Source organism: Corvus brachyrhynchos, unplaced genomic scaffold (genome assembly GCF_000691975.1).
Source record: "Corvus brachyrhynchos isolate BGI_N302 unplaced genomic scaffold, ASM69197v1 scaffold616, whole genome shotgun sequence".
Taxonomy (NCBI): domain Eukaryota; kingdom Metazoa; phylum Chordata; class Aves; order Passeriformes; family Corvidae; genus Corvus; species Corvus brachyrhynchos.
The window spans coordinates 282,681-295,859 of NW_008238831.1; the positions used below are offsets into that span (position 1 = coordinate 282,681).

The 13,179-nt window shown below is 52.6% G+C and overlaps 1 protein-coding gene across 3 annotated transcripts in view; it reads left to right on the forward strand.

The window, feature by feature from the left end:
- SIL1 (SIL1 nucleotide exchange factor) overlaps window positions 1-13,179 on the forward strand; it is a 110,088-nt gene that overhangs the window by 3,302 nt on the left and 93,607 nt on the right. The window contains exon 1 of one of the 3 annotated variants that reach the window (XM_017738181.1): window positions 1,409-1,437. The exons of 1 other annotated variant lie outside the window; for it this stretch is intronic. In XM_017738181.1, the coding sequence (XP_017593670.1) occupies window positions 1,424-1,437 (14 nt within the window). In that variant the 5' untranslated portion in view covers window positions 1,409-1,423. Of the gene's footprint in view, window positions 1-1,408; window positions 1,438-11,586; window positions 11,676-13,179 lie in introns of those variants that run through there. One more of the 3 variants, XM_017738180.1, reaches the window with a different exon arrangement.

Below are 13,179 nucleotides of genomic sequence, written 5' to 3' on the forward strand. Positions count from 1 at the left end.
CTCTTTCCTTGTCTAGTTTCTGGTACACAGAACCCTCCCAACACGGTGTGGAAGAGCCCTGTGGCACCTTGCTGCCTCATCGCCTCCACGTCTCATCCTAGACTTCATCTGTAAACATCTCTTTGCCCTTGCTAAAAACTCTGTCTCTTAATTTCTCTCTGCAGGAGTATTATTTAATTTGTAACAGTTTTAGGACGTTATTTGAAAAATCCGATATGAAGCTGTATTTCATTTACTGTAATGATCCACTAATGCAGGCATATTTCAAAGGCAGGCGATGCAGTACTGTGGGGTTTAATTAAATTTTGTTTTTCAAGTAAGCATCAATAGACAGACAATAACAAATGGTGGACAATATGCATACAGAACAAAGTTTTCTTCATTTTCCTTTTGAAGACTGTGGAAGTGAAAATGTATAGCCCTTAAAATGGACCTGGCCTGCTCACAACTGCTGCTTTAGTGTCGTTAACTCACTTCAGGGGGAGTTTTTTTTCTTGCTCTGCCTTAATTAATTTTCTTGCTCTCTTCCTGCCCAAAAAATAAACTGTTACACTGTGGAAAATTTCCAGCAGGAGCCATGGGTGATCTAAGTGCTTCTGCAAGTTCTGGAAGTAGTTTGGAATACCATGTTGTTACCTAATATGTGATGGCTCCTCCAGATGGGCCCTCCTCAGGGTGACAGAACAGAAGGGCTGGGTGTGAGGTTCCTGTGTCTGGGAACTGGACATGGCATGTGCCAACCTTGGAAAGGGAGGGAAAGATGGTGGTGCTGCCTGCAGCATGGTTGTACTCAGCAATCAGCAAGTGTCTCTGGAATGCATTTTGTTCCTTTTCTCCCAGCGAGTGTGGGGTAATGAAGTACACAGTGTATGTGGGGAGGCTCAGGAAGGGTGTTCCACGTCAGCAGGAGGCTTCTGGGAATCATCCCAGTACTCACAGCGTGGCACTTGGGCACGTGTTCTTGGGGTAAAGGAATTCATCAGTGGTGCTGTAAATGGGCTCCTTTGTTCAGATTTGAGGAGCAGGGTGAGATGGGATGGCTGAGGCAGATTTGGTTTTCTCCACGTGTCTGGAGAATTTCCCGTTGTTTAGGAACAGAACCAGAGTTTGCTGAGGAACCCGGTGCAGCTGCTTTGGACTCCCACAGCACTCCAGCCCTTTGATTCTCTCTGAAATCTCTCACAGTCAGAGAGCTGAAAAAAGCATGAATTTTTCAGAGGAAGTTTCCATTCAGAGATGTGAGTTCAAGCCATGTCCTGGGTTGATGCCTGAAGCTTTGCCTGCTTAACCTGCCTTCAAAGGCTGGGGCCAAGGGCTGTGCACTGCTCTCCACCACTGAGCTGGGCTGGGTCACAGTCCAGAGAGCTGTTGGCTGGAAACTGGAGTATGCAAAGGCTGGGAATCTGTGGGGACCTGACTCCTGATGTCTGCGCAGCTGTAAGTGCCTGAAAAGCATCACTGTAAATGACAGACTTGTGTCTGTAACCTCCTCCTCCTCCCCGGGATCTCGGTGTAACACTTCCCGCGTTCCAGGAACAGCCTGTGTTTTGCTCCTTGCTGGAAGCAGCGCCGCGAGTCCTTTACAGCTCTCCTGGTGCCTGGGGCGCCTGAGTGTTGTGTTCTGAGAGGCTCCTGGGAACAATGATCCTGGCCAAGGCTCCAGGATGGGGTCCTGTGCTCCATGCCAGTCCGTGTGGCTGGAGAGGAGTCCTGGTACAGATAGGAAGGTGTCTAAATATAACTCGTCATCAGGCATCGGATGCTCTTTAAATAAACTGGAAAAACCCCACACAGCTGAGGTTTGTACTGGCCCTGCTGATGCCAGGGGGAATGCCCCGTGCCTGATTCCTTGTTCTTCCCTTGTTCCTTGCTTTAGGCTGCCAGATTTCCCGTTTTCTCACTTCATTTTGTTGATAGGCAGTGTCGAGGTTCTGCTGCTGGAGTTTGGGGCAGGAGGTTGCTTTCTGGTGACTTGAAGCAACATCTCCAGCTTCTCCTGTCCTTTCTTTGGATCTCCTGCCTTTCTCTCTGTGGCTGCTCTCACTTTGCCATAAACTAACCTCCTTCCAGCCAGGAACCTCAGGCCTCTTGCAGACTCACTTTTATGGGGCCATTATCCATCTTCTATAGGAGGAGTGGCTTTCCTGGCTATGGCAGGGCTCAGGTGGCTGCTCCCAGACGGAGCCCACTGGAACATCTGGAGCCAGCGGCTGAGCCCTGGGCTGAGGGATGTGCCCTCTGTGCAGACCAGGGAGTGCTTGAGCTTGGTCTTTGCAGGAGCAGGTGAGTGATTTGAGATCCTCACAGTACTGCTGGCATAATTTATTCCTGCAGATGTGCCCAGAGCAGTTTTAGGGGTTTTTTCTGCCCAGCAGAATCACAGAGAAGGACATGTCCAGGTCCTGTGCTTTAGTGGTTCTTGTAGGACTGTGCAGCAAACGGGACCTGCGAGGGGCCTCAACACAAGGGCACAAGCCCAAAGCATGGGAAACTGCAGTGGTGCTTGGGAATGAACAAAAGAAAAGGGCTCTAGGACTATTTAAAAGAAAAAAATGAGTAATCTGTAATTCAGTTTTGAGGGAATTCTTGTAGCAAGGGAGCATGTGCTGGCTGGGAGGGAGGAAGCGCTTGCTCAGACAAGTGATAATCCATTGCAGCACATTCCAGACACTTGACAGATATTGGCCTTCCTCAGGCCTCGCTGGGATGAGCGAGGTGCAGCACCACTGGATGAGGAATGTGGCGTTTCTGGACTATGCAGAGTGATAATTTAAACACCAAATCCTTGCTCAGCATGGGTACTGCTGCTGGCTGCCTGGCCTGGGGTGCTGCACGGGAGCTGATGGTGCGCTGTGAGAAGTGTGCTGGGCTCCGCGAGCACTCGGGGCTGACGCCGGCCAGCTCGCTTTCTTGGATTTCTGCTTCGGAGTTTGGCAGCCGTCTGCTTCAGGGAGCACAGTGGCCTCATAAGAGTTTATTTGATCTGACACATGACAAATTGTTTCTGCTGGCGGCTACTTGAGGCGCAGTCTGTTCGCTGGCAGCCGTGGCTCTGCGGGCACTGGGAAGTGGAGGAAGGCAGGCCTGCCTCCTCCTCTTAGGGAACATCACACAGGGAGCGTTGCTGTAACCTCCCTGCCATCCCAGCCTCCCTTTTGCTGGTGGATAATTGTGCTGTTGGCACGGATTATTAATGATGTTTGTGTGCTGGGTGTGTCTGCAGGTGCTGGTTGTGGCTCCTGCGGCGTGCTGGCTGCGGGGCAGAGGAGAGCCTGTGTTCTGGAACCAGACCCACTTGCCATTAAAAACGCTTTGTTAAGTTGCTTTTTTTAGGACACCCTTTTAGCTCTGCAATGAGGAGCAGAATATTACATTCCTCAGCAGAATAAAAAGTACATGTCCCCTGTGAGATAGTGTAAATACATTTTATCTGTTCTATTACCTGCAGTTTTCTGAATATGTCCCCTAAGCATTTTAATCTTGTTTTCCAGAGTTGTCTCAGAGTGAGGAATCGCTCCTATTTGCAACTTTGGGAATGATTACTTGTTCATTAATTTCTTCCCTTTCCTGCTGTCCATCTATTATTGCTTCCAGGAGAAAAAAGCCTCTCCGTAAATCTCGCCCACAACAGGGCTGAGTGCCTGATTAGACAGAGAGTTATGTGTGCTGGGAACGTGTTCCTGAGAGCTCATCCTGGAGCTGTGGATGGAGCCCTGGGCGTGCTCTGGCTCCTCTGTCCCCGTTCAACGCCCTTGGGCACGCAGAGCCCGCCAGGTGCCCGAGCTGGCTCCCTGCTCCTGGCCCTGGGATGCCCAGCAGGCAGCACGTGCCAGGCCAGCCGGGCACACCTGGAGCACACCTGGAGCACGGTGCTGCGGCAGGAGGCTGGAGGTCAGGGCAGCTCCAGCACCCGAGCAGGGCTTTGCTCCTGCCGCGCTTTGCCTGCAGTGCCGGGCTGCGGTTACGAAACGGGAACGAGACGGGACAATGAGGAGCAGTTGCTGCTGCCACGCTTTTGTCCAGCAGCTAAAAAGCCAGTTCAGAAGGTTCTGTGGAAGCGTTGTTTGCTTTGGTCTTTTTTTGCTCTTTCTTTAAGTACAGACTTAAAAGAGCTGGAGACTGGAGGCCACTGTAATTATTATTTCTTCCTGAATAGCACAATAAGTGTGCCATTTGTTCCATAAATGACAGGGTCCTTGCCTCGGAAAACATATGCGGCCTGTTCCCACTGCTGTTCCCTTTGACATGTGAGTAACTGCCCCTGCCTGCCTCTGGGTGCGTGGAGATTTCTCACTCCTTCATTGGGGTCGGTGCCAAAACTTGTCTTGACATGTGACGTGTGTGGTCACTGGAAGTCACTGTGGAGGCTGTCACTGAAACAGCCTGGATTCACAGAGCAGCTTCATTTAGATGGCAGCTGATGGAGGAACTCTGCAGAATAGTTGGGGATGAAATCTGTGTGCAGGAGGGGACAGCTGAGGTCTGTGGTTGTGGATTCAAATATGCTGCTAGCAAGAATTTTTCTTGCTTCTCTCCAGTCCCGTGAGATATTTTTCTCTCTCACAGAAGATATTTGTAGAGTTGTATAAACTATGAACACCTGCGACCTTGCAAAACCTTTGTTTATAGTACAGAAAATAGAAAAATATTTTGACAATGGACGTTTTAGGATTTTAGCCAATCACATCAAGGGGTGGATGATCCTGATCCTTTGACCAATTAGACTGTGCAGAAAAAAGTCTATAAAAGAGTTGTAAAATAATTAAATAAGGGAATCTTGCTGCACAATTCCTGCCTGCTGGATCTCTGTTCTCCCTACCACTGTGGGATACTGTGACATGTGGTCATCAAGTGAGAAGCTCAGACATGCACAGACAGGGTCTGGCAGACCTGTGGTGGATGTGCCATGTCCCCACCTGCCGTGGCACCACCAGGATGCAGAGGCAGCTGCTCAGGATGTTCTGGTGTCCCACAGCAGAGAGGAAGGTGCTGCAGATGCATCTTTGATCAGAGCTGAGGGTGTGCACAGTAACAGCCTGCTGCTCACTTCGAGCTCTTGGCTTTGCCAATCATCTTACAGCAAACACCAAGACACGGAGAGTGAAAATCTGTGTCCTTTGGCTGCTGCTTGGGTGTTTGCAGAGCCAGCAGATGCAGTGGCAGCCGGGACTGTCAAAGGAAGAACCCTTTGTGGACCAGTGCTGCTCAGCTATTGAGATATGCCAGTCCATGAAGTGGCTCTTTATAGGGTATCTCACCAAAAGGAGTTTCCTTTTGAGTGTCTGCATCTCCTGCTGTTGGTCTGAGCTCCAGATGAGAAGCAGTGCACTGACTGGAAGCTGCTGTGGTTACAAACAGAGTAACTGTCCCTTGGAAGAGAAAATTGTGGAGGAAACCCACTCAGTTCTGGTCACATCTCTGTTCTCCTCCTTCCCCAGTGCAGGTTTTAGACTGGTGTGGCTGAGAGGCAGTGGGATGGAGTTAAGGTACTGCTTCGAGTGAACCCCACAGCTCTGAGGAGCAGGGAGTGTGGTTGTGGAGCTCAGGGGGGACCTGTGGACCGGCAGCTTTACTCCCTCCTTCGTTCTCTCTCCATAACCTGTCAGTTCAACTATCCATGGGGCAGCTGAGCCTCCCCTGCGGTGGCTGCTGCGATTCCAGCGGCACGCGCGGGGTCCCGTGGCGGCGCAGGCATGCGCAGGAGTGCTGTTTCATAACCTCTGCTGGCATTCATGACACGTTCAGAGACAGGTTCTCCACTTAGTCAACGTTTTCTGAGGATTTAGGGCTGAGGAGCTCTTTGAAGCACCGATGCAGCTTGTTCTGCCATGACAAGGTGGAGATGAACGCTGGCGTGGCTTCCATTCCCCAAGGAAAATGCTCTTTTGCATGGATCGCAAGCTGTGGCTCTGCTGCTGTTTGGGGAGACCAGAGGAATCTCAGAGCCAGGCGCTCTGTGCCACATCAAAGCCTTCCCGTCTGAAGCTGCGGTGCTGGGGAGCTCCAGCTCCATGTCCTTCGTGTTTGGGCAGCAGAAGGAAAGAAGATCCCTGAACCAGGAGTCACTTGAGGGATCAAAGCTCTGCTTAGCAGAGGCTGACGAGGCAAAAAGCCAGGATGGCAGCAGGAAGGACACAAAGCCTGTGGAAGATCTGGGCCACCTGATAACAGACCTCCAGAGGGGCCTGTGAGACCTTCTGCTCTGCTGGAGGAGCGGGGCCAGCATCTCCCCCCGAGGAGGCAGGCCTGCAGTGTCCTGGGCTTGACTGGAGCCATTCTGTTGTGCCTGAGGGATTGTTTAATTAAAAAGAATGCTGCACCATCACATTTCAACTGTTTTCTCCATACATTGCTGCAAGTAACATCTAAAATAGCTCTAAAAGGCAACAAACCATTCCCCAAAGTAGGGGTGGCAGACGAAGAACAGGAGAGGGAAGGAATTATGTTCTCTTTCAGCTTTCTGTGTCTGTGCATTTGCTTCTGCATTTGCAGCCCTTGGGGCTCTTTTTAATTTAAATTTCCTTAGGAAAAGCCCTGCTGAAGGAATGCTGCCTGCAGTGGCTGGCTGTTCTGCTTTGGCTTTGGCCTGGAGAAACTTTGATGGTTGGGGAGCAAGACTAGCTTTTCAGTCTTTGTGGGAAATGCTGGGGCCTTATTCCAGGTCCTTGTGCCAGTCTGGCAGCTCCCGAGTGGGTTTGACCCACGAGGTGGATCCCACTGGGAGCTTGCCACAGAACTGGAAGCACGTGGGAGCCCAGCCAGGGCTGGACATCCAACCAGGCACCCCATGCAATTAATCCACAGGCTGCTATGCCATGTTATTCCTGGCCACGTATCCTGAGCACACAGGGGGCAAGCCCCACGCTTGCTGCGCGTGTGCCATCCTGCTCCCTGCTGCTCCCTGTCCCCCGGGTTGTCACGGGGAGTCAGAGCTGTCACCACTGCCTGGCGCTCTGTGGAGAGGTGAGAAAATGCATTTTTCATAAACCTCACAGCTCACCGCTCCTGGCAGATCGATAGGGCAGCTGGAGCAGTCCTTGGCGTGCCTGCTGCCGGGGCACCTCTGTGCCACGTGCTCTGCAGGGAGCGGCAGGGTGGTCCTTGGCTTGGCAATCCCCATGGGAAACCTCCAGGCTGAGCTGGGGCTGGCAGGGAGGGTCCTGGCTGGGACAGGCTGAGATAGGGCCATGGGGATGGATAGTTGTACTGGGCTGGCGGTGTGGTGCTGCTGTGGGAGTCGTGTGCCGATCCATCACCGCTGGGTTTCTGTAACACTGAGCAGGAATTTTGCATGGTTTCTTAACCTCTTAATTGAGCCTCTTTCTAGGGAAGCCAGCATTTGACAGGGGAAGGAGGTTGTTATTCCCTGTGAGAGCCACGGGTGAACAGCAGGAACTTGGGAAACACAAAAAGCTGTTTCCAGAGAGGCTGGGAATAAGCCAGTTAAATCTCTGGCAATTCGTGGGCCCAGCTGCAGTGGGACATCAGGGTTCTCTGGGACCTGGTTAGTGCAGCATGTGCTTTCTTTCCTGTTAGATTCTCCAAGCTTGGGAAAGCAGAGGGGGTAAAAAACCACACTGAATGCTGGCAGACTCCTGGGTTAGTGTGAGCAAGGTGTCACCTTGCAAATAGAAACTGATGAAAAAGGTAGATCTGAGTGGGGGGAGAAAACATCACTTATTCTATGTGCTGTGCATGGGAAATTGCAGCAAGGAATAGGAGAAAGGCAGGAGGAGAGGTGTTTTCGACTGGGCTTTGGGGTGGTGGGGAGGTGAGGAGGAAGGGGAAAGCTGTTTCAGGCAGTTGAGGTCAGACAGCTTTCAGAAAGATGTTTGTCCTGAAGGTCCCTGTGCATCTCTCATCTCCTGGCAAGTCCTAAAGTCTTAAATTGGTGCAAATCAGCACCAGCGCTCTGGTGGGGACTCGAAGGTCCCTGCCAGTCCCAGAGCTCTGTGGAGCGGGAGTGTCATGTGGAGTGCAGACAGCCACAGAGCCCTGCGAGAGCAGCTGCCAGAAATTCAGATAGATGCACTGCTTATAAATAATAAATGATAAATTCAGCCTCTGATCTCCGAGGCACGCTCTGCTTCTGTACACTCCATCCTGGCAGAGAAGATCCCCCATCCCGCACTCAGCGCTCTCTCTCTGGCGTGGAGGCTCTGGGGGGTGCTGGGGATGCACGGGCTGCAGCTCCTGGAACTGGGGTCGTGCTGAGCCCCGGTGGAGCGTGGCCCCTTCTGCCACCAGCACTAATGAGCATGGCCCCTGGTGCCACGGTTGCTAACGAGGGTGGGGAGGGCGAGGGCAGCCTTGCTCAGGCTTCAAACCACCGAAGTACAAAGCTGTGCTCCTGCCCTCTGGGGAGCAGCGTTTTGTGTGAATGCTGCTTGCTGAACGAGTTAATTAAGTCAATTTAAATGATAGACTGAACGATGCTTAGTGTTAAACTCTGCGACTTGTATAAGCAGCAGGGTCAGGGCTGCTGTGGCCGGGTAGAAGGGGCGATTCTGGCTTTATCCAAGCGATGCACAGCAACCCCCTCCTCTGCTCTTGGGGGAGCTGTGGCAGTGCCGGTGAAGCTGCCGGTGCCGAGAGCTGCCCGTGCCGTGCCCGGGCACCGCTGCGCTGTCTCCTGCTGCTGGACACATCCCTGTCCTGCTCCCGCTTGCGCCGGCACCTGGCAGGGCTGTCGGAGCTGCGTTGGGTGGTGTCATGGCCAAGCTGCTGCTCGAGGGGCTGATGTGAGCTGATGGATGCACAGGGAGCCTGGAGGGGTTATTAATATTTATTGTTGTTATTTGTTAGCAGCAGTTACAAAGGTGGCACCACTGCTCGGTAGATGCCGGGCTCTGTAAACACGTGTTTGTGCCGTGGTGATCCTGCTCCTCCCGCCCTGTGCCCATGCCACAATTCCCTCCTGTGTGCTGGGCCCAGTTTGGAGCGAGGCTTCTGCTGCAGGTGGGAGCAGGACCTGCTGCCTGTGCTCAGGATGGGCCCAGCCAGCCCAGTTTATTCCTGTAAACCTCAAAGCGTGGCTTCCTTGCTGCGTGGGTCCTCTGTAGGCAGCAAGAAGGTGTTCCCACAACTTTTCCCTTTGTGTAGGAGTGTTTTTAACATGCCAGAGCAGAGTCCTGGTAGGAGTAAATGATGAGGAGCAAGCAAGAAGAATAAATGGGGTTTTTTTAAGTGATTTCATAAGTGACATGAATGGAATGGTCTGCATGGCAGCTACACCCTCTCCACTGAGATCCTGGACGCGTGAGGGTGCTTGCAATCGAGTGCTGCTGCTCGCTGGGCTGTCTTTTACCTGTCTGGGGCTTCATGCCCAGGTGGGACCCTCTGGCAGGGCTTGGGGCTCTCACTGTAGTGGGCTCCTCTGTGGGGCTGGAGGCACAGGGGTGCTTTCCTGAGGACAGGATGCCTGGAAGAGCAGAGCTGCTGAGATCATCCCAGGCATGCCAGTGTAGCTGTGCAGTCATCGAGCAGGAAGGACAGCTGGCCACAGGGTGCTCCTGAGGAGCACCAGCAAACATGAGTGCTCCTCACAGACCTGGGGACCCTCTTGCTCAGAGGAGGATGATTTCAGGTCAGGTCAGCTAAATTTCCTTCTCTTTCTCCATGGCACTGCACATCACTTAGCCTGTCACGATGGGCTCAGCCGTGGATGCCACCCATTAAAAGGACATTGTGTGTGAAGGGGATCTCAGCTCGCTGTGATTGCACTCTGTGTCCTGAGAGCCCTCTCCAATCCCTCAGCTCCTGGGCACAGCTGGCTGGAGAACACTCCCTGAGCTGCTGTTGCCCAGGAAACTTTCCCTTCAGCCGCAGAGGCTGTGAGTGCCGGCACGTCTTTGTGCCATGGTTCAGCTGGAGAGTGCTTGGGCCGTGTTCCTCGAGGTTTTCCATCCTTGGCTGGCTCTGCCCTGCACTCAGCGAGGGAGCTCTGGCAGTGGTTTGTGCTGGGAGACACACGATGTGCTGGTGGTGCTCCCATCAGCGCCGGCCATCTCGGCGAGGGGTGGCTGGATGGAAACCTGGCCTGAACTAGTTAATCTGCAGGCAGTTTTGCAAGGCTGTAATACCCATCCTGCTCCCTCAGTTCATCCCTAGATGGGAACAAGGATTAGCTTATTGGTATTGTTTATTCTTAGAGATAATTGGTATTTTTGTATGAGCACTGGTGTGGCAGCAGGACCAGGGCAGTGTCCATCCCCTGTGCTGGCCCTCCTGAGGCACCTCCAATCTTGTGTTTGGTTCTGAGCTCCCATGGAAAGAAAAACATTGAGGGGCTGGAGCATATCCAGGGAAGGGAATGGAGCTGGGGAAGGGGCCGGAGAGTCAGTGCTGTGAGGAGCAGCTGGGGGGGCTCAGCCTGGAGAAAAGGAGGCTCAGGGGGACCTTCTCCGGGAGGGGGCAGCCAGGTTGGAGTTGGGCTCTGCTCCTAGGGGACAAAGGACAAGACAAGAGGAAATGGCCTCCAGCTGTGCCAGGGGAGGGTCAGCTTGGACATCAGGAGGAATTTTTCCATGGAAAAGCCATTGGAACTACCCAGGGAGATTTGGAGTGCCCATCCCTGGAGGTGTCCAAGGAAGGGCTGGAGGTGGGACTCAGTGCTCTGGGCTGGGGACAAGGTGGGGATCAGGCACAGCTTGGACTCAGTAGCCTTGGAGGTCTCTTCCAACGTAAATGATTCAGTCATTCTGCGTCCATTTGGCTGCAAAGCCAGAGCCTGATGACCGGGCTGAGGAGCTCCAGGATGTCTGTGTGCTCTCCTGGAGCAGCAGATCAGAATTCAGATGAGGCTTCAGATGGATGTGTTGGAGTGGCACAGGACAGGCAGCGTGGGCTCTGTGCCGGGACATGAGAGCGTGGAGCGCTGGCAGCAGCAGGAGGCATTAATGAAATCCTCTCCTGTCGCTGGCTGCCTTTGAGCTGTCACCTGTGACTGCAGGAGCTGTGTTCCCGGGGCTGTGCAGGCTCCCTGATGCACAGCTCGAGCAATCAGTGGAAATGTCCCTGCTAATGGGCAGCACAACTCCGGGGCTGTTGTTTCTGCCGCCGCTGGTTTAGACAGGGATTTCTGGAGCTGTGGAGCAGAACCTCCCAGCCAGCAATGTCTCCTCCTCCGACAGGAGGATTACACACAGGAATGGAGACTTTTTGGAGTCTGACCCTTTGCTCTTTTCCTAGTACCTGGTTTGCTTTGACAAAAGAGGATTATTAGGAAAAAAATCAGCCCCTCCACTCTGCATAAGGGGAATCTGTGGCCTTCCTGATGCGGTTTTGGTGCTGCCCAGCTGCTGTACATGAGTGCTTCTGGATCCCCAGAGATGCCCTCAAATCCAAGCAAACATTCCCTGTGCAGGTGGGGTCACCATGACCACCCTTCCTGCTTTGCAGGCTGCAAGGGTTGTTTCTGAAAATGCATTGTTTGCACAGAACATTCCATGTGGAAATCCTCCCGTGCCCTCTGCGTGCGTCTGTCTGTAACGAGGTGTCAGCCTGTGCAGGCTTCTCTCCAGGAGCTTCAGAGCCCTGTGTTGCACATGTTGGCTCCTCCTGCCTACCTGGGACCGAAGCACGCTGCTAATTGTTGTGCAGATGTCATCTGCCAGGCAGGCAGGAGGCTGGAGGCTTGGAAGAGGCTGTGCTGTCATTTGCTACCAGCCTCCTCGGTACACGTGAGCTCTATTTTTATTGGGAGTGTGCGTTTGCTTTCAGCCACTGCTTTGTTGAATGTCTTTTTCTTTTTTTTTTTTTTTCTTTTTATTTCCAGGCTTGCAGATAAAGTTTGAGGGATACATCTATTTTTCATTATTCCAGTTTTGCTATTTGTTTCATAACTGACAAAAACCCAACCAAACCTAAAAACCTGTTTCCTGTGCGAAAAGCAGCAGTTTGTTCTGAGGTGAGAGGGAAATGTGTGGTCACCCTGAGACTGAGGTCGTGACTGTGGCACTGTCCAGAAGGACATAAAGATCTTCTGGGAGCAGATGGAGTTTGAGCCTGTGCATTGTGCTCTGGGAGTTCCAGCTCAGGAGCCTGGGTGTTGGCTGTAGCCTGGTTTTGCTTGGCCACGTCCCAGGAGAGAGATGGAGGCTCTGGCCACAGGTTGTCTGTGCCTGTCTTATGGAAACAGGGAGCTTTTCTTCTACTCCAGTTCAGGTTAATAGGGGCTTGTGGGTCCTTGAGGTGGTTCTTTGACCCTTCAGAAAAGAGGAGACACTGAAGGAGGAAATGGGAGGTGATGCTTTCCTGCCTTGTGTGAGTTAAGCAGGGGAACTCATTGCTCAGGGATGCTGTGGGTGTCAGAAATCCAGATCTGCTCCAAAACCAATTAATGGGGAAAATCCAGTTGATGTGGTGGAGATGGCTCAGAAGTAGAGGCTGCTGTTGAGGAAGACCCTGGCTCAGGAGTTTTTGGAAGATGCAGAAGTATATCAGATGTATTGTTATCTCTGCTCCCTGCTCTGTCCCTCTCCTGTCCACCACTGACCAGTGTGATGTGGTGGGCTGTCTTTTTTTTTTTTTCTGGCAAAAACCAAGCAGGAAGAGGAGGAAGTAACATAATGAAGTGGAGAGCCAAGGTACCAGTGAAGGGGTGGAAGGAGAGGAGCCTTCCCTCCATGTCCCTGAAGGCTTCTGGGGGCAGAGGCTCTTTGGTGGCAGGAGCTGGTGTTGGGTGCTCCTGAGAGCAGGTTTTCTGCTTTGTGGGACAGAAAGTGGTTGCTTCAAGGAAGGAGAACTCTGTGGTGTGCTGTGCCATCCTGATGGACAGCAGAGAGAAAGCAAGATATTTCAGACTGCATGTATGGGAGGAAATTCTTTAAAACCTGGATAGGAGTAGGAGCAGACTTGATGGAGGGATGAGTAATGAAGGAGTGTTTGAACGGAACTAATCAGTCCCATCTTCTTTCAAAAGACCTCATTTAGTTTAATTTAGCAGCGTGTAAATTTAGAGCCAATCAAAGGAAATACTTGTGCAGCCTGTGTGCTGGCAGGCTGCTCCACTCCCTAGCCCAGCAGCGAGCTGAAGGCTGTAGGTGGATCCAGAGCCTCGTGTGGCGAGGCAGTGGGGGCACACGTGTGCGTGGTTACACACGTAGGGTGGGCACACGAGCTCCGTGCCTGGGCACTGGCACCCACAACAGCAGAACCCTGCATTTTTCCCCCTCTCTT